Below are 24,020 nucleotides of genomic sequence, written 5' to 3' on the forward strand. Positions count from 1 at the left end.
TTTAAAATTAAATCATGGGTATGAGAAACCTCCAAAGTAAATTCTGGTTATCATTCATACCAGGAAAAAAATTAGTAAAATCATGAAGTGTGTTTTTTTTGTGGGGGGGAAGATTAGCCCTGAGCTAACTACTGCCAGTCCTCCTCTTTTTGCTGAGGAAGCCTGGCCCTGAGCTAACATCGTGCCCATCTTCCTCTACTTTATATGTGGGACGCCTACCACAGCATGGCGTGCCAAGCGGTGCCATGTCCACACCTGGGATCCGAACCAGCGAACCCCGGGCCGCCGAGAAGTGGAACGTGCAAACTTAACCGCTGCGCCACCGGGCCAGCCCCATGAAGTGTGTTTTTGACATCTATTTTCCAAAACTGTTCTTTAAGAACCCTGTCTGCTTATAGACTCTTAAATGGCACCTCTTTATATTTCATTATTATATCTTGAGGTTCACAGCAGGAAGCAAGGCTTATTGCTTGTGTGCATGTTGTTTTGCTTCTGAGGAAGACATCCTTAATTAATTAGTCTTGAGAATATAGATGTACACAAAAGTATAGTTATTAATTGCTGATTACTCTTTTTTGCTGTAGACAAATGTTTCTGAGTAATTTTTAAAAAATGACAACTTTAAAATTAGCAGCATCCACTCGTGTAAAAAAGGCTAAGGAGTTTCACGCTTATTTAGAATAATTGTGCATTCATCTGAAGCTCTTCCTTCATTCCTCATCCCTCTTTGGAACTTGAATTCATCCATGGCAGGACAACGGAAATAGAGGACTTTACAGCTGTCACCTTTCAATATTGAGTGTTATGACTGTAGGAAGACACTTTATTTATATACTGTGTATATTTCCATGTTGCTACATATCCTTCATATTTATCATTTTTATGACTGCTTAATCCATTGAGCAGATTACTTAACTGTTTCTTCACTATTGAACTTTTTTCCCTATTTTAGATTATTTCCTTAAGAAGTCTGTAAAATGGGATGACAGCATTAAAAAGCATGAATATTCTTGTGGCTCTTTCTGCTTTTCTGCCATCAGCAGAGTGTACCAGTTTCCCTACAGCCTGGCTGGCATAGAGTATGTTTTTTTTTTAAAAAAAAACAATCACCCCCCCAAAAAAGTGGTTTTCTTTTTTGTTAACACAGTCTGTCTAAAATGACACCCCAATGTTTTCTTCCTCTCATTTTTTGAGTCAAAGGAAGTGATGTGCATTGTGGCTGGTGTTCCTCTACCCAATTTTCAGTTGAGAACACATTTGCAGATGTATAAACGACATGTCAAAATAGGACTCAAGGGACGGAGAGAGGGAGGATAAGCCACAATATAGCAATAGTGTCATCAGAAAACCTTGCGTTATATACACAAAGACAAAGAAATTTCAGTTAAGATTGAGTGGCTTGCCCAAAATCCTAACTAGTTTTTTTTTTAAAAGATTTTATTTTTTCCTTTTTCTCCCCAAAGCCCCCCAGTACATAGTTGTATATTCTTCGTTGTGGGTCCTTCTAGTTGTGGCATGTGGGACGCCGCCCCAGCGTGGTCTGACGAGCAGTGCCATGTCCGCGCCCAGGATTCGAACCAACGAAACGCTGGGCCGCCTGCAGCAGAGCGTGCGAACTTAGCCACTGGGCCATGGGGCCAGCCCTCTAACTAGTTTTAATATAACTAGTTTAACAGCTGGTTAAACCAGCTAAAAAAGAAACTAAGTCTGCACCTGACCAAGTAGGCTATGATCTCTCCTAATCTGATTGCTTTACTCAGGTATCTAATGGAAGCTCGTGGATGGCACACTTATGGATACTTGATCTTGATTGGAGGATAGTTAGTGATTTTCTATTTGCATCAAATTTTGTTTTATATATCGACAAATGAATTAAAGTCTTTGTTTTTTGTGTGTGTGTGAGGAAGATTGGCCCAGAGCTAAGGTCTTTGCCAATCTTCCTCTATTTTATGTGGGATGCCACCCAGCGTGGCTTGACAAGCAGTGCTAGGTCCTTGCCTGGGATCTGAACCTGTGAACCCTGGGCTGCCAAAGTGGAGTGTGAGAACTTAACTAATATGCCACTGGGTCCGCCCCTGAGTTAAAGTCTTAAGAAAATTAATTGAAGTAATGTATTTCTATTTTGATATAATGGACATATAATCAAAATAACCGATTAAGATAACAGTTAGGATTCCTTCTCTTAAAGTCTAAAATGCTGTGTTGCATTGTAATAATGGAGTTTACAGCCTAATATAAACCTTGGCTGGCATTGCCATTGGGTAGAAAATTAAATATTTTATATGATGATATATATTTTAGGCAAGCAATGAAAGATGTTTGCATTTAGCCACAGTTTATCATTCTAGGGCAGCGGTTCTCAACAAGAAGCGAATTTGCCCCTTAGGGAACATTTAGCAATATCTGGAGACATTTTTGTTTGTTACAACTGGGAGGATGCTAATGACATCCAGTGGGTTGAGGCCAGGGACGCTGCTAAACGTCCTACAATGTACAGAACAGCCCTCCAAATAAAGAATTCTCTGGCTCAAGATGTCAGGAGGGCTGCTAAGAAACCCTGGTCTACAGTCAGTTATTTTTGAACCTCACTTTTTACTTGGAACTTAATGCTATTTTCAAAATACAGTTTTGATGATCTCAAGAGATCACGTTTAGAATCTGAGACTCTGAACCACCAATAACTGCAGTGATTGAAACCAGTGTGATACAAAGGGCTTTTAAGACCTAGAAGAAGTATCAGCCAAGTGCAGAGTGCTTTGCTGTGGCCGTTCTCCCTAAGTGTCGTGCTTTGAATATATTTTTATTCATTAAAAGAAGCTAATGAAGTTCAATATATTTTAGAGTGTCTGCTATGTAATATTTCCTCACTAAATTAAAGTGAAGAATCCATGTTCTCACACAATGCAAGACGAAATACAGTATACGGAAGGAAAAGTCCAATGGTCTTAACACGCAAATGTTAGCTATAGTGGACTTTTTGTGTTTTAGTATACCAAGTTGTCTCTGCCTTATTAAAAGTTTCAATCCCAGGGGCTGGGCCTGTGGCTGAGTGGTTAAGTTCGCACGTGCTGCTTCGGTGGCCCAGGGTTTCGCCAGTTCAAATACTGGGCACGGACATGGCACTGCTCATCAAGCCATGCTGAGGACCCACAACTGAATACACAACTCTGTACTGAGGGCTTTGGGAGAAAAAGGAAAAATAAAATCTTAAAAAAAATTCAATTCCAAATGCCAATAGATCAAAAAGGGATAAAGATGTTTTAATGTTAATTGTTAACCAACCAAATAAATATTTATTAAGCTTCTTCTATGGGCTTGGCAATGTGCTAATAGGGAATATGGAAACATAAGATATAATAGCATTTGTTTTTTATTGAGTTGACTGTGTGCCAACTATTTGCATACCTTTATTTCACTTATTTTTCACCTAATTGTCTAATTATCATGAGGTGTAGGTCATATTACTCCCATTGCATGGATGAGGAAACTGAGGCCCAGAGAGATTAAGTGACTTGTTCAAGGTCACTCAGCTAGTAAGTGTTGAAGCTGTGATTCATTCAAACCCAGCTTGGACTGACTTCAAAGCTCATTCTTTTAAATACAACTCTCTACATCCTTCTCAAGAAAGAGGTACTTTGGGGCTGGCCCCGTGGCCGAGTGGTTAAGTTCGCGCGCTCCACTGCAGGCGGCCCAGTGTTTCGTTGGTTCGAATCCTGGGCGCGGACATGGCACTGCTCATCACACCACGCTGAGACAGCGTCCCACATGCCACAACTAGAAGGACCCACAACGAAGAATATACAACGCTGTACCGGGGGGCTTTGGGGAGAAAAAGGGAAAAAAATAAAAAATCTTTAAAAAAAAAAAAAAAAAGAAAGAGGTACTTTCTCTGAGCTGGGGCCAAACCAACAACCAAAGGGTGCCAGCAGAATCTGCTCTGTGGTCCTCTATTTCATCAGGTGGACTGCTCTTAATTGGGAGAACTAAGACTCTGCACGTAAAGCAAGAAGATATCGCCCTCAGTAATACATGATGAAAATAATATCTTAAGTCTTTTCCTTACCCTTTCAACTCTTCTTTAAAAAAAATAGACGCACATCTATCCAGTTCTTCCGCATTCTTTTAGGAGAGAGGGAGTCAAGGCTAGGGTAACCTCTGGAATAATTCCATTACCTCTTCAATTCTAGCCCATTTTGATTTCAGCTTACATTTATGGACCACAGTGCTAGGTGCTGTGGGAATGAACAGGACACGTTCCTTTCTATTCTCAAGGATATTGAAAACCTCTGGGTCATATTGTTTGTCCCAGTACAAGCACTTATAGACCTACTCTAACTCTGGGCCCTGTGGTAGCCAGTGTTCTTCTGGTTTTGAGTATCATACTAAAAAACTTCAGAGGAAGAGAAGTGTTCCTTTTCCCCAGAAGTAAGCGGAAGCTTACTTTCATTCTCTAGCATTCTTGTATTGTGTATTTTACACTCTCTGGTATCTCATCCCTGGGTTGATTTCTACTCTCCGCCCCGTCCAAGGTTTTCCTGTTCAACTGCTGCTTACTGTTTGAGGTCTTTCTGCACAAAGCAGTTCCTGGTCACTCAGCCTGTATCGATATCTCCGTCCCAGAATAATCAGGGGACAGAATTAGCTTTGAGTCCCAGCCGCACTGCTTATTGGCTGTGTGTTGTAAGGCAACTCACTTTACCTTTCCAAGACTCTGTTTCCTTATAGAATGTGGAAAATCATACTACCTCCCTCAGAGAATTCAGCTCCATGTGATTGCACATGTGAAGCATTCAACCCAGAGCCAGGCATATAAGTATTTAGTAAACAACAGCTATTATCATTGTCATCATCTTCATCATTATCATCACTGTCATGAAATACGAATTTGGTAATCTCATTCTCTGGCTTGTATATCTTTCCTGGTTTCAGTTGCATACATAATCAAATTCAAACTTCTTGGCACTCATTATCTGGCTCTCACCTACTTTTGTAATCTTTTCTCCTATATGCTCTCTTTAATGTTCCCTTAATTCTCTGATTGCATACCTTTAATATCCAACCCCTCTGCAGTGGATCTCATTGTTCCTTAAAAGTGCCAGGGTCTTAATTACTTCAAGCCTTTGTGGGTACTTTCCCCTCTGTCTGCAATAGCTGTCTCCCATCCTCAAATGCCTCAAATGCCTCTGAATCCAACTTTGTAGCACCTTCTCTATGATGCCCTCTCCAAATTCCTGCCATTCAAGAAGTATATATTGAATACCTATGTGTGTCAGGCACCACCCTAGAGGCTGGGGCTTTAGCAGTGAATAAAACTTTATTTAAAGGGATAAAAATCCTTATGCTCACAGAGCTTATATTGCTAAGCAGTTAATTTAAACAGTTCAGTTTAATAAACCTTTGTTGTCCACCTGCAATATGCCTAATACTATGCTAAGCACTGGGGGTAAAAAATTGAGTACGACTTAACCCCTAGCTTCAAGGCTACAGTCCGGAGAGAGAAGACCTCTAAATAGATCATTTCCATGCATGGAAAGGAGCCTAATAGAGTTAAGCTCAAGGTTCTGTGAAAGCACAGAGGAGAGGTAGGTAACCCAGTCATGGGAAGGGAGAAGCAGGTCAAAGTTTTTCTGGAGAAAGTGAGAGAACTGAGTCTTGAGGGAAGTCAGAGTCTTAGAGTTGGAAGGCAGAATTGACAAGCTGAGCAAGGCGTGGTGTATGGTGATCGGTAGGTAGTTTGGAGTTGCTGGAGTTTAAAATTTAAGGCACAGAGTGGCAGGAACAAGCCCTGAAGAAGTAGGCCAGGGCCTGATGCTGGAGGGCCTTGTGTGCCGACGCTAAAGAGTTGTAATTTTTATCATATATCATATTATTGTCATTTTCAAACCTGGATGTGCATCACATTCACTTGTGGAAATTACTTCAAACCAACGAAAACCAATAAATCTGATGCCCAGGGCCCATCCCAAGGCCCCTGAATCAGCATCCGTGATGATCTGTATTTTTAACAGCTTAAAAGGTTTCTGATACACTCTAGAGTTTGAGTACTTTTGCTATGGAGAGCTATGAAAGGTTTATAAGTAGGGGCATGACAATCAAATTTGTGTTTTGGAAATAGCACAATCACTCTGCCAGAGTGGGGAATAGATTTGAGAGGGAGACTGGAGGTAGAGAGACAAGCCAGGAGACAGTTCTAGATGAGAGATGAAGAGAGTGTGGCTAAAGACCCAGTGGCTGTGGAGATGGACAGATGGACGGAGGGAATGGATTCAAAAGCTATTATGTAGTTGGAATTTACAGGTCTTGGTGACTGACAAGATGTGGATGCAAAAAAGGAAGGAGTTAAGGGTCATGTGTAGGTCTCTGACTGTGACCTCTGTAGAAATAATGACATGTAGTATAGCCACCAGTGGGATTGTTCCCTGCAAGAACCCTTTTTCTATCCTTTACATTACCTGGCAAGTGCCAGGCCCAGAGAAAGTGCTTAATGAACACTGAATCAAATGTGGCTGGAGAGAGTCATAGCCCCCAAGACCCTTTTCTCCAAACAAGCTTTCTCTTTATTCCTTTGTGCAATGGCTTTAATTCCAACTACAGTAAAATCTTTTTTCTGCGTGTCTTAGTCCCTGCTGCATATTCTGAAATTAATATGTGTTGGAATTTAGCTCCCACAGTGGCTGTGGAAAGTCTCTTTAAAGGTTTGTTTATATTGAGTAGAATGTGGTAGCTTTTCAAAATATTTTATTTGGCTAGTTGCTTCTTTTTTTAAGTGTGCATATATAACGACTACTTTGGGAAGCCTTCGAAGAAACGTGCATTGGATTCCAGGCTTAGGATCAGGCTGTGAATTCTTTTTGTTGTAGAATTACAATTAGGGAAGGGACAGGGGAAAAAATAGGCTTCTCTCTTGCCTTGGACTGCCTCATTCAAGTTCCCGTGGTTGGATTGTCTTTTCGTTGTGTATCACCTGACCTTATGATAAAAGGTTATGAAGCTTAGAAAGAAACTAGGACATTTCTGGTATTGGTTTAGTACTTTCTCTGACCTGAGGCAAAAGTAGGCAAAGACAGTGAAGTGATCATTCTCTCCCTTTTTGTCCCATCTCCCTTCAGTTGTAGTACAAGCAATCGAGCTGTAGAAAAAATATTTTATTTTCTCCAGATCCTTTAAGTTGCTTTTAACTTGTGTGGTTCAATGGCCTTTAGAGGAGAAATTTCGCCACTTTCTTCATATTTACTTATGTTTGCTTACATATGACAGAGAGAGAGCGAGAGGGGCAGACTTGGCGAGAGGTTCTGAGTCCTGATTGCATGTTAGAATCACCTGGGGAGATTTTAAACCTCTTGATGCTCAGGCTGCATTCCAGATCAGTTAAATCAGGATCTCTGGGAGTGTTACCCGGGCAATAGTAGTAGTTAAATCTCCCCAGATGATTCCAGCGTACAGGCAGTGTCGAGGATTACTACTCGAGTCAAATAAACCCCATGCGACCATATTTTTCAAGTCCCCAAGCAGAATATCAATGGAAGCTACAATTTCTTGAGTGCCTTCTCTGCCAGGCACTCTCCTACAGCTTATCCTCCTTCTCAGGTCAAGCGTGAGAGTTGGGTGGGAGTATAATTCCTCTTCACTTGTGAGGAACAGAGGAGATAGCTTGCTCTACATCGTATGGCTAATTGTCTGCCTGACTCCAAAGTCCCAATTCCTTAGCTCAGCTGACTACCAAGACAATGTGAGAGTCGATGGATTTTTGTGTTTCGGGTAAGAGACAATTTGAGTAATGTAGGTAGAGCATCAAAAAGTTGAGAATTCATTGACATTTCAATAATTTATGGGGGTAATACACAGCAAATTGAAATCAGGAATGTTTTAGATTCAGAGATGTGTTAGCTCCGCACCTGTCATCTCCTGAACCTTTGAAGTTAGGGATTCAGAAAAGGAAGCCTAAGGTAGGAATAGGTATTATCATCCCCATCTTTCAGCTGAGAAAACTGAGGCTTGGCACAATTGTAACTTGCCAAAGATCAGACAGCTAGTAACCAACAGAGTAGATCTGTGTCTCTCTAGAGCCCATGGTCTTAATCACTGTACCATACTGACTCTTGACAAGGAGCTTTGAAGGGTGGGAGGGAAGTGGCATGATGGTATATTGGATGGGAAGATATTCTAAGTTTGAAAACTGGCAAAGAGGAAGGTACCAAACCCTGCCTAAAGCTTTCTGTGATCTTTTTATTGAGAAACATGTTTTCCTAGATGATTGAATTGTCTTGGGGAGCCCCGTTAGACTATAAGATCTGGAAATTGTATTAGACTTTTTTTTCAGTTAAGTCATTGAACCTTAATATCACCTGAAAATTGTTTTTATAATGTGAACATCAATGAAATCATATGTTAAAGAAAAATTTGCCCATAATTGTATCATCCTAAATTATAAAGGTATCTTCTTTTGTCCATGCTCTGCTCTCTCTCGTCCATGGGTTCAAACTTATGCAATGTTCACATTGGTATGATGCCTGGGAATTGTTTAAGGTCTGGCGTTTTTCACCTAACATCATATAAAGATTGCCCCATGCTGCTATTTAGTCTTGATATTTGTCCTTTTTGCTGACTAATCTTATTTCATTGAGCACTTAGTCCACTGAGCACTTAGCACTTAGTTTAGCTAGTCACCTATTTAGAGGCATTTGGTTTGTAATTTTTCAGTATTATAAATCATAGTATTATGAGCACCTTTGGGCATGTATTTTTTTTCTTCTATGGGTCATTTCTTTAGGATAAATTCCCAGAAATGGGATGTTTCTCAAGCTTCATAATACAAAACTTTGATTTAGAAAACTAATATATGCTCTGAGTATGCAAGTAAATAGATTATTCCTGCTTTTGCCACATAAAATGATAATGGTTATTTGCATTCCCTAAACTGAAGCAAGTTATATGAAGTTTATTGTTTTACAAACTAGCCTTGGACTCTTTTGTATCCTTTTTGAAATAGGTAACTTAAGCTGTGCGTTTTTATCTGTTTGCTTCGGTTAGAGACCAGCAGCACTCAATCAAATGGATTCCCACACTCTTTTGCAGGTGACTGCCTCCAGCCCTGCTGCTCATCCTCTTTGCTGAGCAAGAGAGCCTGGTGATTTTTATTTGTTAATGTGCAAGTCTTGAGATTTAGAGAATCAGTAGCCCACCTCAAAACTGACATGCTTTGCATTTTTGAGAAAGCTTCTTTGATTTGCTACAGTGTCTGATTAACAAAGATCTTTTTCATTTTCTTTCAGGGACAATTGGATTCTTTTCCTGCTTCTGGTTTGTTACTAAAATCTACAGTGTTGTGAAAGTGGATTAAAGAGTGTCTCCAAAGGCTTCCAGGCACATCACCCTCGCTTTTGAATGTCTACATCTATCTGAACATCTATGGAGATATATGTATGCTTCCAATTACATGTTTTAAATATATATCAATTTAAAATCTCATTGTCTGGCCTCAGTTTGTCTGACACAAAATGCTGATTGTATGGAAAAAAGCAGGTTGGGAAACAGGTTTATTATAAGTCTTATTTTCCTGAAAAGATACCATAAAAGGGTTTAATTTAAAGCAATTAGAGCAAGGGAGGCACATTTCTTTAAAAAAATTAAAGTTGAGTACCCTAGTTTTTCAGATGAAATGTTTTTCTTTTTCTTTTCCCTTTTTTGTTCTCATTTTGTTTAGAGCATCAGAACCATTGTCGAACTAATCTTAGGTAAATTGTGAATTTTTCTAACTTAAGTTGATTTGTACAAACTATATTACACCTTTGTATGTGGGTGATCATTTAAAAAGTGTACATTGGTTGAGCATATAGAGTTTATGAAATACCAGATACTACTGTCTTATTCCTCAATTAAATCTGCACATTTCTGGTGGTTGGTTGTCTTTTTCTGTTTGCTGTCCTTTGGAGGCTGAGAATGTTCAAGTTTGAGTTAGTTGTGTGTAGATAACAAATCTTTGGAGGCAATTTTCTCGGATTTCTTTGCTTCAACTAAACAATAGTCAGATGTTACAACTCCCAAGATGTCGGGAATTTGTATTGTAAATTTTCTTTGAGCATGCGGTTTGGGGTGAGCAGTCATGAAAATCATACATTTTCTGTGATAAGTTGGATTGATAAATATTAGTCTTATTGAAGAAAACTCTTGAAAACTAGCTACACATCCCCTTCACGTCATGAACATTCTCCAAGCCGTCCTTACTTGTTTGTGTGTGCAGCGATCAAAGAGGTTGTGTTGCCCTTGAAGGGGAGATTGGAATGAGGACAGGGGTCAGAGGAGGAGATTGAAGGGGACAGGGTCAGAGAGTTGCATTCTGAAAGAGAGTGGGAGAGAGAGTAGGAGTTGACTAGTTACCTCATGGAAAAAGAAAATAATTGACTAGCCAGCAGTATGGCTTTGTTTATACTGGAAGGATCAGGACTAAGACTGGTGGCAAATAGGCCTGGGGCCTGGACCGGACTGGTGGGAGAGGGAGTGGCTACAGAAGGCCAGAGATGTCTCTTGGCAATGGAATTTTCAGATGCTCTCAACCTTCTCCCATTCAGTCTCATAATCTAAGGCAGAGTAGTAAGCCCTGCCTGAGAGGAGTAACTACTATTATGAGATTCATTGGAACCAAATTCCATTCTCCTCTAAATACTCTGAATAAAGCAGGGGTATGGTGAGGGGACGTTTTTCCCACCAGGCTTGCTGCCTGATAGTTTTATTTGAGCTCACAAGCTTTCCTATTTGCACTGATGGTAGTAGTTTGCTAGAAAAGCAAATTTATTTCTGCAGCGGGAAAAAGTCATCACCTGGATGGCGTTCATAGATTAAGGTGAAGTCAGCCACATGCAGTTCTTGTGGCAGCCATCTTTGAACATCTTGAAATACAGTGTGTAAGTCAGTATTTAGCCTGATTTTGGAGTGAAAAATGGAGAAGAGCACTTTACTTTGACTGAAATGGAGATGAACAGCTCCCTGCGCTTCTGAGTGTGGGACTGTGGATGCCACTTGGAAGCATGAGGCTTGCAGTTCCTTGCGCCACTACTGATGAGATTACCAGAAGAGCTACTAGTAGGTCAAGCACATTGACTCAAGAGGAACTAGTGGGCTCTTATGTTTTAGACATATTTGCCTATCTCATCTGTGTCCTGTGTTTTCATAGGTCGTGGTTGGTGTTAGAGGTATAACCATTTTCTGAACTGGGGCTTGAGGGAACATGCTCCTGCCCTCCTGTTCTATAAACCCTGGTGAGTTGGGGCTGAACCGGGATGGGTGTGGGTGTGGCTGAATTATGCTGAGGGAGGTGCCCTGGTCCTGAGGAGCAAGGTAGCAGGGGCAGGAACCCAGTGTCGGGTGACCCAGGTGCTGGGCCAGTACTGTTTCCCAAAAACAAAGGCTGGTCATCCCCTCCCCCTGCTCAAACCTCACTGCCTTGAGAATAAAGACTGGCATTTGGGAGCCCTACAAACCATCTGGTCCCATTTGCCCACTCTGCCCACCTCACCCTCGCTTTGAAATTTGTTTCGTTCGTAGAGTACTAGGCAAATGCCCCTCTTCCAGCAAGCCCATCAGGATGCCTCCCCCATCCCATTGCATATTCTTTATATTGGAATAGCACAGTGTGAAATATTGAAGCCCACATATTTCATTCCACTGTGTAACACAGTTAGTTTATCCTCTGTCTCCTCCACTGAAGCAAAAGAGAAGGAATGGAGACTAGTTCTGAGGCTCCCTGTTTTCCCACGGCGCTCGGCATAATAACCAGATACACACATTAAAATTAGACTTTATTTAGCATATTTAAGAAGAATATACCAAGGACAGATTAACAGCACCTATTTAAGAAACACAAACATTACTTAATAATATTTAGTTAAGCCACAAACATCAATCTCTCTGCATTCTCCAAGCAGGAGTCCGTCATTCCCATCCAGCAAAAAACGCACTGTAACCATTTTAGAAAGGATCCAATGAAAGCCAACCAATGTATGAAAACTTGTCCTTGGGCAGAGTCTCCGAGGCTACTGACCCATGTAACAGTATTGATTTATGAATTTGATTGGGGTGTCAAGGGATTTCTCTTCTTGCTGGGGTCAGGAGGAGGATAAAGCCCGCCTCTTGTGTGCACCTGAAGGTAAGTTGTGCCAGTGGGAACTCGGCCCCAGGATTGTAGTTTGGCAATCCTTTGAAAAGGCACTTTTAAATTACAAATGCTTTTTTAAAAGGAAAAGGAAAATTTTGAATTCAAAATTTAAAATAGTAAAGATAACTGTTTATTGACTGAATGCATTTTTCCATTGTTTTCAGTCTTAAAGCAGCACATAAAATTTGGTATTAAATGCAGTTTTAGAAATTATTCAATGAGGGTGTATACATATATATATATTATATGGTTTTCCAGTTTTAATATTTTTGTTCTTAAAATATAATAAACTCATCTTGTAGTTCTCTTTTTCTTGTCTGATGCAAATGCTATGGATATAGGATTGTAATTCTCAAACACCTTAGCTGGGACCCCCGGAGGAGTCCCACTACCTCTTAGTCTATTTACCCATCCAAGCTCTATCTTCTCTCTCAGGCAACCAATCAAGGAAAAAAACCAGAGCAGCCTTTTTCTTTGGTTTTTGGTACTGCTCTTGGAGGGCAGGGACAGTCACAATATAGATCTGCTAAATGCAAATCCTGTCAGTTCCCAGACAGGGACTGGCTGGGTCATGAGAGTACAGTATGCTTTTATCCTGCTAACAGGACTCCAGTAGCCCCTCCTGGGCTCTTTCAGGGGGAAAGGATTGTCTGTTTTGATTTTGCATTCTACACATACAATTAATGGAAAACAGGCATACCCGCGTCAAACGTGTTGTGGAGAACTGCCAGCGAGGACTTCAGCCAAGATGATTAGTTCACATTAATGACCAATTGTACCAGAATGATTTCTCACCTGTCATATATTGTACCAGGGATTTAAGGAATGAAAGGCACCACATCCCGCCACCCTAACTTGGAGTCATCTTATGCATCCTGTAGTATACACTTTAAAAATACAATTTAAAAAACAAATGTACTATGTTCTACTTCAGAAACTGACCAAGGTGTGGGTCACACATAGAATTCTGCATGCATTTTATTAACTAACATTTATTACTACCCATTTTTGAGGATGACACTATCTACGAACACAGACAAACTAATATCTAGCACCTTATCTCCAAGAACACGTATTTTATATACAGTTATAGCTTACATTTAGAAGAATTACTACAGAAAGAAACACACCACTGAAACAGACAAAAACACCAAACTTTTAACGTTAAAGTTGTAACACAGATGAAGAAGGGGGGAAATCCACTCAACTTTAAAGCACCAAACTAAAACCAATCTTGTTTTTGTCTATATGTTAGAAGAAGAGAGATCCAGTAATGAATCCTCAGACATCGCAAACCTCTTGTGAGTGTACAAGTTACTGTGGTTTCCCCTTGGCGTGTGAACTTTGAGATATGAGAGATTTGGGAGGCAGTGATGGGAACATTTGACTCCTATTGGCAACCTTCATTGACCTTGAGAATTCTTATTCTACTTACCAAAGAGCAGTGAACTTGCCAGTGACCTGGTAATCAGTGGCCAAGTTCTGTGGATTTTAGCTTTCATATTTCTTCCTTCAGCCTTCCTTCCTTTCTTCCTCATTGCTTTTAGCAAAAGGCTGCTATAAGCAAGGTGGCCATTTGTCAGAGGAAGAGATTGTTTGCAAATAACTGCAAAGAATATGACAAGTGTTTCTCTTCTTTTTGAGTTTTAGGCTGTGGTCTGCTGTTTGCAGCTCACTGCTTCTGTCTCCTCATGCCTAAGCTTGGAGGGGCTTTGAAGGGGCCAAGAACACCTGTCTGGCCCATAGAAAATGAGAGAGACAGAGATAAGGAGGGAGAGGGTTAACTGACCAGATTTTTCTCTCCTTATCTTGGTAACTGGCTCAGAGCCAACTGTTCCTTTAATCTTTTGTTCTAGAAGGAAAAGACATTTTGCTTAGAGAAGCCTCTCTTGACAGCATGGGGTTTGTCTTAAAGAGGAATACAACAAAAATGACATTACGAGCGGAAAACACTTCTTTTGTCAAAATATAGGGGAGGGCAGTTATGAGAGAAAAATACAGTCCAGCAGTTTAAATTGTTACTCTCTTTGTTTCATCCCAAGAACCTCTGAGGGTTTTATCTTGGAGAGTTCAAATTACCAGATGATGCATAATTTTTCTCTTCCAAATGGTGCATTTCCGACATTTTTAAGAGCATTTTGGCAAAGTCTAAGAAAGAAAGCCTAGTTGAACCTTGTAAATTATTCCTCAGGTAGTATGAAAAAATCTTTTGAAGTAACTTTACCTAGCTTAATTGGCTAATTATGTATAAAATAAGGCAACGTTAGGCACCTTATAATTTTACAGGTAAAAGATTTTTTTTGTTTTCGCTGAAATAATTGTATCTACAGGATTGACTGTGCCCCCAAGATGTGTTGTATTGGGTGTTTGTTTGGTAAGAGATGAGGTGCCTACCTCCTCAATTATAAAATGGCACTTTTCCTTACCTGTCAAATTTGAAGTAGGTATCCAGTTATCTCTAAATTGGATTGGAGTTGGGGAGGAGACAGAAAAATACCTTTAATTGCTGGTCACTCCTATTGTTTGTTTTTCTCCTTCCTTGCTTCCGTGGGCCCCAGGGTCCCTGTGAATCTGTCAGCTCTGGGTTTGGAGGGGTTGAGTGGGAGCGAGTGAGCACACAGAGCTACAAGCACGGGGTATTCCTGAAGGGCAGCACAGCAGGGGCAGGGGGAGTGAGGCAGGGGAAGGCAGTGGGCACGACGGCAAGAGGTAGGCAGGGAGCCAGAAGCGCAGAGGACTTCCCAGCAGCTGGTATCTGTGGTGCCGTAGAGAAGATGGACCCTCGCATCATAGAAGTCAGAGAAGCCCTCAGCTTGCTCCTTTATTACTGCCTTCCCCAAGCTTGTTGAAATTGGTGTGTTAGTCAAAGCACCTGCGACTCCTTGGCAAACTAGATGCTCTATTATTCTTAAATAAGGAAATCATTAAATTGGAAATCACATCATTTCAAAGTCTGGTTTGCCTGGCCCCTGTACTTTAATGGGATTTTTACTGCACATATGAAGTGGCCTTGGCAAAAGAATACCTCCTTTAAAAACATTTAGGGAAAGCTATTGCACATGAGGATCTGTGAGGCTAATGATGACTTTTTTGTGTGCTTTCAGATTTTTAAATGACAAAACAGTATGTGCAGTAAAACCTCATTAACTTGATAGTGTTTTATTCAAAATAGCACAGAATTTGAAGCAGTTGCTATCTCCAAGCTCACTGGAGGCCCTATTGTTCAGTAAGATGAAAATGTCAGCAAAGCAGAATGCTCTTCATTCAAAGGTCCTCTTTTCCAGGCTCCTATTTTCAAAAGGTTTTCACCTTTGAAAAATCCAATTTGCCATAAGAATGGACAATGACTAAAATAGGGAAAAGAGGAGCTTTAAAAAGGAAATCGGTGAGTCTTGGTGCCCTGGAGAATGTTGTGTGTGCTGTTAAATGAACTTACCACACTTGTACAGGTTCTGGTTCCATTTTGATTTGGGATTTTGGCAAACAATTTTCTCTGATACACTTTGAAGGGGTTGAGCTTTAAAAATAAAACAAGAAGTTCAGTTTCAACAAAATATTTAGAGACACTTATATTTGAAATCCTGTTTCCTACCCAGGTAAGCACTGCTACTTAAAAGACAGGTTACAGCGCCCTTGAACTCCTTCGACCATGACAGACTTTCAAGGCAACACCCCTCCCCCAGTAAGAGTATTGGTCACACAGGCCATTTCTTCACCCAGATATCCTTTGAGGACAGGTTAATACAAGATTTTGGCAATAAATTGACAAAATAAATTTATGACTATTATTTCACTTTATACATTTTGGTAGAAAAATAAATGATAGTGCAAGGGTAAACTTCAGCCCCCATGTCTTGTCTGAATTACCACAAGTTCCAAATTAATGGGTTTGGAATTAATAAGATTTCCATGAACAGATCGAGCTGAGAGGTCAGCTCAATATTATTGGGGCCTAGCCCCTCTCCTTGCCTAAATTCTGAACATGGCAATCCCAAATTCCCATGCAGACTTATTCACAGCCCAAATACACTGCTTTTTACCTCTACCCCTTGAGAAGCTCATGTTGGAATCTGTGAGGAGGAAGAGATAAAGAAAATATAAATGAGCTGGGCATTTATATGAATGAAATTTGAGTTCTAAAATAGACATGGTAATCATACAAGACTGAGGCTAAACTCTGAATATGGCCATCTTTATATACAACTACCTGATTAACTTTTTTCAACTAACTACTCCCTCCACCCATATTAACACTGGGTTTCTGCATGAACAGTTGATTGGCCAGAAAGTTGTTTTAATGTGATATTCAGGAGAACCAAAAATGCTGTCTTGACCGTTTTTTGGTTCCATGTTATTTGGTCATGTTGATATGGTCTGTGCCCTCAGAAATACACATGTATACCCCTACCCAAAGTGATTTCAGCATTTGGGATTTGAAAACTCTTCTTCTGTATTGACCCTAAGGATAATTTAGATATTGTAAAGGTTTTCCCAAAGTGATATATTTCCACAGCAATAATTAGGATATGTCTGACCTGAACACTTTGATTTTAGGATTGTTTGGAATAGGTCAGATGCTTCCCCGATACTGAGAAAGCATCCTCTCTGTTAGTTCTGACTCTCTTATATTTCTCTCCCACATCTGCGGAGAGCTTAAAGGCTTTAGAGAGAGCCACAGGTAGCAAAGACACATGGGTGCGCCTGGAGGAAGGAAAATGTCTATCCTGCCTTATTTGCTCCCCATGTGGAGATCATATTTCTTGTCTATGATCTCATGGACACAAGAGATTTCTGACGGGCATGTCACTCTTGATTGGCAGTGTGAGTTTTGTAGGGCTTTGGCCACTCCTAGTTGAATTTCTTTTTTTCTGGAAATACTATTTGACCAAAAAGTTCTATTTGGAAAAAGAAACCACACACACGCAAGTGACTGGCCAAGGAGATCTGGAGGATTCTTATGAGCATTCCAATTCAATCATAAAGGGAAAATTGTAAAAAAGTGGCATGATTTCTGTCTCTCTATTATTCAAATAGAAGACAGAAAATAGTTTAGTGTCAACTGACAATTTTCCATTTGTATGGAATGACCTTGGTCCCAGCCCATGCACAAACCCAGGGTTTTAAAGAAAAAAGCCAACTGTTTAGTCCCATGGATGTATGTTATTTCTCTATCTTCTGCCTTGGACTAGCTTCCCATTTGAAACATGCCCTATTAAGCTCTTCCACTTTTCTGGATCCCTTTAGAGGATCTAGAAACCTTCCTGGTATTTTAACTACATGATACGCTTTGTCTTAGTTTCCTTAAGTCTTTGTACCAGATTCTGGGGCTCTTGAGTTTAGAATTTGGCTCATACGTTGATCAGTCAGTCAGTCAGTGAGGTTCTGCTTCCTGGGCTCCATGAATGATTTTGTCTGCTGCTTTTTTTTTTTCAGTTGAACATAGGCTGTAGCCCTTGCCCATGAACTCTTAACCTGAGGGCCGAAAAATCCTTAAGTTCACAGGCATCATCTTCCTTTTCCCTCAGAGTGAAAGCTGACACGCTGTAGCTCTGGAGAGACAGACAGAATACCAGGTACAGATCCAAATGGATAGCCCTTGTTGCTCTAAGAAATTTGGAGCCTAATAATTTTTTGGGGGGAAATTTCAGCCAGAATCCTCAAGTGGGTGCTTTGAGGGGCATACTTTTAAGGGAAGACTCCAGTTCCTACCTCTTCCATATATTTATCTACCTTGTCAAGGCGAGAAGAACGTGTGCAACACCTTTGCCTGGAATGGAATGGGTTGGCATTAATGGGATTGTGGGTGGTCCATTTAAAAGAAAGCTGCTCCCGTTTTCTGTATTGTGGACAGTTCAAGGTCTGCCTTAACTTCAAAGCGAAGTGGCAGAATCATGAGAAGGGACGGTCTTGCCTTCAGTCCCACCTTCTGTGCCGGCTTCGGTTCCAGGCAGGTCTGGGTGGCTGTCTTCTTTTGGAGGCTTTTCCTTGCAGAAGAACTTCTTCAGCATATCCTGGATTTCCTTCTTGATGGCCTTGTGCATGTAGCCATAGATGTAGGGGTGGATGCAGCACTGCAGGAAGAAAAGCCAGATTATTATGGTGATCACCCACTGGGGTACCTTGGTTTGGACATCCACCCACACGGCCAGGACCGCTAGAAAGCAGTAGGGCCCCAGGGACAGCACGTAGGAGAAAATGATGAGGAAGATCACTTTAGCAGCTTTGCACTGGTAGCACCTGGGCAGAGGAGGGTCGCTGTTGCTGTTTCGACGACTGGCTGGGAAACTTTCTGGGATGTTCACTGCCTCGATGTCATCCTCACTGAAATGGATGTCATCCTCACCAAAATCCATGTCATCTTCACCCAAGTCGATGTTGCACTGGTGGACCTCTCTGCGGCCCTTGTCTGCCTTCACGCTGCTCTCAATTTCGGTGCCGGCTTCCTTACCCTCCGTGCTGCCTTCGCTGGCCACCAAGCTGCTTTCTCTGACCTCCTTGCTGCCCGTGGCCTCCACGCTCGCCTCACTGGTATCCACGCTCCCTTTCTTGGCCTTCATGCTGTCATCCTCTTCTGCCTTGATACTGCCCTCCTTGGCCTTGACCTCACCTTCATCCTGGCCATGGAACTCATCCTTCCTCTCCTCTCCTTCTTCGTTCTCGTTCTCCACACGGTCCTTGGCTCGAACCTCCAAGCTGTGGCTCTTGACGTTGTATAGCAGAGCATGCTGCCGCCGGGCTGCACCAAACACCACAGAGTAGCAGGCAATCATGACAAACAGTGGAATGATGATGAAGGACACTACACTGAGAATGGTATAGCTGGGGCTGGCCCCCCAGATCATGGAGCAGAGGGCATTGCGCTCGTCAAAGGCAGCCTGGCCCCAGCCATAGAGTGGGGGTGTGCTCTGCAGGATGGCCACGATCCAGGTGCCATAGAGGAGCAAGTAACCCCGGCGCGGGGTCATCTTGGCCGGGTAGGAGAGAGGGTGGATGATGGACAGGTAGCGATCCACTGACACCACAATAATGGTGTTGACACTGGCGAAGGCGAACAGGTGAGTGAGGCTAACCAGGGCGGTACAGAAGTGGCTGTTGAGGGGCCAGAAGAAAGGCACGGAGGTGGCCACCACCCAGGGGGCCACGAGCGAAATCTGCAGCAGGTCGGTGACGAGGAGGTTAAAGATGAAGCGATTGGTCACTTGCAGCAGCTGCGGCTTGCGCTGCAACACGAGCCCCAGCACTATGTTGCCTACGAATGAGGCGGTGAGGAAGATGAGAAGCACGCTCGAGCGGATGATGCCGTGAGCCAGGCTGATGGGCATTTTGGACAGGGGCATGCACGCGTGGCTGCTGTTGCTTTCGCGCGTGCTGTTGGTGCAGGTGGTCGTCATGGCGATGGCAGGCGGGTGTGAGACAGGGTGCAGGCTCTGAGCCGGCATCAGCGGGCGGCGAAGGGGCGCACGGACCGCACTCACTGCCTATGCTGGGGACGAAAGAAACACGTGGCCTGGGTTAGTCACCCTGCCTTGGCGGGGAGGGTGTTCCAGGCCGGGCAGAGGCGCTGCAGGACCCTCTCCCGGCCCCCCGCTGCCTCCTGCCTACCCCTATGCCCCGCCCCCACCCCGCGCGGCCCCAGTCCGCGTCCAGGCGGTTTCCCTGAATCCTTCTCTCACTCTCTGTGTCTCTCTGCCTCTCTCGGGGTCTCTGAGTTCCTCCCACCTGTCCCCCCCGCAACCCCGAAGCGCGTGCGCGCTCTCTCTGCGCATCTCCCACACCGTCTCTGGGTTTCGGAGTTTTGGTCTCTCCAGCTATCTACCTCTCCAGCCGTCTCTCCCCCTAGCGCATGCGCGCGCGCTCTGTTCCTGCCTGTTTACGTTTGCCGATTTGTCTCTTTCTCTCCGGTGTCTCTCGCTAGCGCACTTTTTCTGTATCTCTTGGGGGTGTGTGTATGTGTCTCACCGTTTTTCTCTGACGCCTGTCTCTCACTCTGTGGTCTGTCTGTTTCTCATTCTCTTGCTAGCACGTGCACGCTGTTGGTCTGTCAGTCTGTCGTTCTCCTCTCTCTTCCCTTTCTCTGTCACTCCCGTCTCCCCTCCCACTCTCGGTCAGTTTGTCTGTCTCCCAGTCTCCTCTCTGTGTCTCCTTCGCTAGTGCATATTCTCTGTAGCTGTGTGTGCATGTCTCTCTCTGTCTCTCTTCGTCTTTCTCCCGGTCTTGTCCCTGTCTCTCCCTCTGTCCCTTTTTGATGCACTCTCGTCTCTCTGTCTCTGCCTGTCACTTGTCGCTCGCTAGTGCGTGCGCTTCTCCGTCTTTCCCTGATGCTGTCTCGTCTATTTCTCTCTCAGTCTATTTCCCTGACAATCTCTGTGGGTTCCTAGTGCACCTGTTCAGTTTCACTCGACTGTGTCTCTGTCAGTCTCCGTGTCTCCCCAACTCTCTTGTTTCCATGTCTCCCTCGAGTTCTCTCTCTACACATCTCCTCCTGTCTCTTGTTGCAGTTGCTCTTTCTCCGATTCTCTCATCTCTGTGTCTCTATCTCCTCCTGCAGTTTCTGTCTCTCCGTGCATAGTTCTCTCCTTATCGCTGTCTGTCTGTCTCTCTCCAATGGTCTCTGAATATCTACTGCCTGTCTCTCCTGATTGTCTCTGTCTCTCCGTTGCTCAGGCTCTCTCTCTAGTGCGTGCACTTAGAGAGTCGGTTCCTCTCCCTCTTTGTCAGTTTGTCTGTCTCTCACTCCCCGGGACTCTTGCTAAACATTTCCTTCAGTGTGTATGCATCTCTGTTCTCTCTCCATGTTTCTCCGACGATCCCTCACCTCGGTTTTTCTCTGGCTGGATGTCTGTCTCCAATCTCTATCTCTCTGTCGACTTTATTTGCCATGGAAACGAGCTGCCGCCTTGGCCACGGCGGGCTCTGGCGGATAAATCTCCTAGTTTCACAGCAGCGCAGCGGCTGGATGCAGGAAAGATGTCTATTGCGACCCCCCCCCCTCCCGAAATTCGGCATCCTCCCTGCATTCTCCAGCCCACGCGGTATCGGCGGTGGCGGCGGGTGTAGGGATGGGTGAGCTCGGGGAGAGTGGGAGAGGAGGCAGGGGTGCCAGGGTGGTAGGGAGAGTCTGAGAGAGACAGAGAGAGAGACTGAGAGGCAGAGAAAGAGAATGAGAGACAGAGACAGAACGAGAGACAGAGACAGAATGAGAGCCACACTGAGAGACAGAGAGAAAATGACAGAGGAAGAGACAGAGGAACAAGGAATGAGCAAATGAGAGACAAAGTGAAGTGAGACAGAATAAGAGAGAGAGAGGATGAGAGACAGGGAGAGATGGAGATAGAAAAATCGAAAAAGAATAAGAAAAGAGGACGGAAAGCAGAGAACGACAGAAAGGACGAGGAAACAACGAGAGAATTGAGGGCGGGGGGAAGAGCGCGCGCGAGAAAGTGCGAGGGAACACGCGAGCGCGGGAGGGCGCCGGGGGCAGGGGGACGGGACCACCGCGCCCGCGTCGGGCGGAGCGGCGCAGCGGCCGTCGGGCTGCGGCGGACGGGGCGGCCCGGGCGCCCGAGCGCGGGGGCCAGTTGGTCGCCGAGCCGGGCCGCTTACCTGTTGCTGTTGGAGGCGTGGTGGCGCTGGAACGGCGTGCCGGGCCCTCGGGCCTCGCGGCGCTTGTCCGGGCTGCCTCCTGAGGCGCGGGCGACTGCGAGCTCGCACCGGGCGGCGGGAGCGGCGTCAGGGGGCGCGGCGCGGGGGCCCGCTCGTCCGGCCGGCGCGCGGCGCTGCCAGCTCTGAGCGGCGGCGGGGGCGCGCGGCGTCTTAAGGCAGCGCGGGGCCCTCACCTTGCGGCGCCCCCCTCCCCTCGGCCCCCGCCCGCGCCAGTGACGCACGAGGCCGCGGGCACCCGGAGGAGCGGGGCTGGCGGGTGGGGGGCACTGTCGCGGACCCCACTCTCATTTCCTCCTGGCGCGTCCGCACCCCAGGCGGTGCGAGCTCACCGAGACCTCACACACCGGGGATTGTCACCAGGGCTGATTTTCGTGCAAATCCCATGCCTTCCTAGCCCCCGGACTTCCGGCCGGGTCCCGGTCACAGACCTGCACAGTTCTTCCAAAGAGAAGCAGAAACCTGGGCCCGGGCGTGGGGTCTCAACCTTTGAAGACCCCCTACTCCCACCCCCTAAAGTATGAACCGCCCCTGGGCCCAATGGAGGCATCGTGACTTTGATGTCGTCGATTTTTCACAATTTTCTCTAGCTCCCAGCAAGAGCTAAACAGCAGTTGCTTTCCTGTAGGTTTGGGGAGCATTTCATCTAAGACAAGCCGCTTAATTATCCACTGTATTCCTTGATTGAAGTCTGTAAGTCAGTCCCTCCGTCCCTCCGTCCCTCTCTCCGTCCCTCCCTCTCTCTCTCTCCCAGGCGAGGTACTATGTTAAGCTGTTTACACAGGGAATACGGCCGAATCCTTGCCTCAGCCTTGTGAGATAGTACTCCTATTATCTTCGCTTTATAGAGACAGAAGCAGAAGCCAAGAGAGCTTACCTTACTTGCCCAAGTTCAAGTAAAAGTTGCACCTGCTCTATTTACCAAGACTTTCTGGTCTCTCCCAAACACGTATTGAGTGTTTGCTCTGTATCGCAGCTGGGCAGACACCAGGGCATAAGCCGCCCCCACCCCCAAGTCGAGTCGGGTGTAGGAAGTTGTTCCAGACCAGGGGTCATTTGCATCTGGTTTCCAAGGGATGCGGAAACATTTCCCAGACCGGGCAGCTGGGGAAGCATATTCTGCAAGAAGGAGACGCATAGGCAAAGAGGGCTGCAGGAGAGAGCTGGGTGCCAAGAGGGGTGCAGCACAGTGAGTGCCAGGAGGTGAGCTGGAAAAATGGGATGTGGCAGATCCCGACAGGCCTTGAATGCCAGTCTTGGGACTTTGGACTTCATCCTGGGATCCCTGGAGGGTCATGGAGGATACGTTTTATCATGAACAATTTCAAACATGCACATGAATGTAATGAGAATGATAAAATAAACCCCCATGCTCCTACCATCCAACCTTTACAATGATAAATATTTTGCCATTATTGTTCGTTGATGGTTTTTATGCAAGGCGATGTGATGAGATTTCACTTTTTCCTGGGGCTCTTAGAAGCAGGGCTGGGGTCGGGGTGGGTGAGGTGTTGAGTGGAGAAAGAGCAGATAGGAGGCTGTGGCAGGAGACAAAAAGGGTCTCGACAGGTGGCACAGAGGGCGCTGAGTAGAGACCCACAGAAAGCAAAATTGACGGTGGGATGAGGACAAGGAGGTGTTGGGGACGGTCTAGGATGAGCACAAGATTCTGAGTTGGTTGATCGGCTGGATGGAGATGCCCTGCCCCGACCGCCCCTGCACCCCGTGCCGCCCGGAGAGAGACAGGGCAGGTGTATAATCAGGCTCCAGGATGCTCCTTGGATTTCAAGTCCTGCATTTGCTGTAGATCTTTTTTTTTTTTTTCTTTGCTAGGCCTGATTTTATCTTCCCAAGGTTGAATGGTATAAAACTGGTCGTTTTTCCTGGAGACAGTTTCCATGATAATCGCTCACAGTTATTAATTCCTAGTCTCACGCTGGCCATGGTGCAGAATCCTGGGTGGCACGCACTATTAAGCAGCAGTTCACTCTGACTCGATATTTTAGAATCACTTGGGAAGCAGTCAAGCTGTGAGAAGTGGCCAGAGGCAAAGGCCAGTCCAGTCCATCTTGCCCTTTCCTCCTTTTCGCCATGGTACTGAGAGTTCCCTGGACTGCTGGGATCCAGCAGGGGACAGGGAGGAAATCTTGAGGTGCATGTTAAAGGTGGGTGCCTCAGAGAGCGGGGCTCATGGAGTCTGCAGCTGCAC

General features: G+C 44.6%; 2 protein-coding genes across 3 annotated transcripts in view; one reads left to right on the forward strand and one right to left on the reverse strand.

Moving 5' to 3' along the window:
- The window catches only part of LOC103543080 (transmembrane 9 superfamily member 2-like), an 89,199-nt gene extending 79,736 nt beyond the window's left edge, over positions 1 to 9,463 (forward strand). For both annotated transcript variants that reach the window (XM_070604954.1, XM_070604953.1), the window contains exon 17: positions 9,273 to 9,463. In XM_070604954.1, coding sequence (XP_070461055.1) covers positions 9,273 to 9,340 — 68 coding nt within the window. In that variant the 3' untranslated portion in view covers positions 9,341 to 9,463. The remainder of the gene's footprint in view (positions 1 to 9,272) is intronic.
- A 6,242-nt stretch (positions 9,464 to 15,705) lies between these two features.
- Positions 15,706 to 21,885, reverse strand: GPR101 (G protein-coupled receptor 101). Its single transcript, XM_070603894.1, has 2 exons — positions 21,755 to 21,885; positions 15,706 to 19,634 (listed from the first exon to the last, which is right to left on the reverse strand). Exon 2 carries the CDS (start codon positions 19,588 to 19,590, stop codon positions 18,022 to 18,024), a length of 1,569 nt encoding a protein of 522 aa, XP_070459995.1. The 5' UTR covers positions 19,591 to 19,634; positions 21,755 to 21,885; the 3' UTR covers positions 15,706 to 18,021.
- Positions 21,886 to 24,020: the final 2,135 nt, after the last annotated feature.

Source organism: Equus przewalskii, chromosome X, assembly GCF_037783145.1.
Source record: "Equus przewalskii isolate Varuska chromosome X, EquPr2, whole genome shotgun sequence".
Lineage (NCBI taxonomy): Eukaryota > Metazoa > Chordata > Mammalia > Perissodactyla > Equidae > Equus > Equus przewalskii.

Coding starts and splice junctions, on each gene's coding strand:
- GPR101 (XM_070603894.1), bottom strand. CDS start 19,590: ATGCCGGCTCAGAGCCTGCACCCTGTCTCACACCCGCCTGCCATCGCC.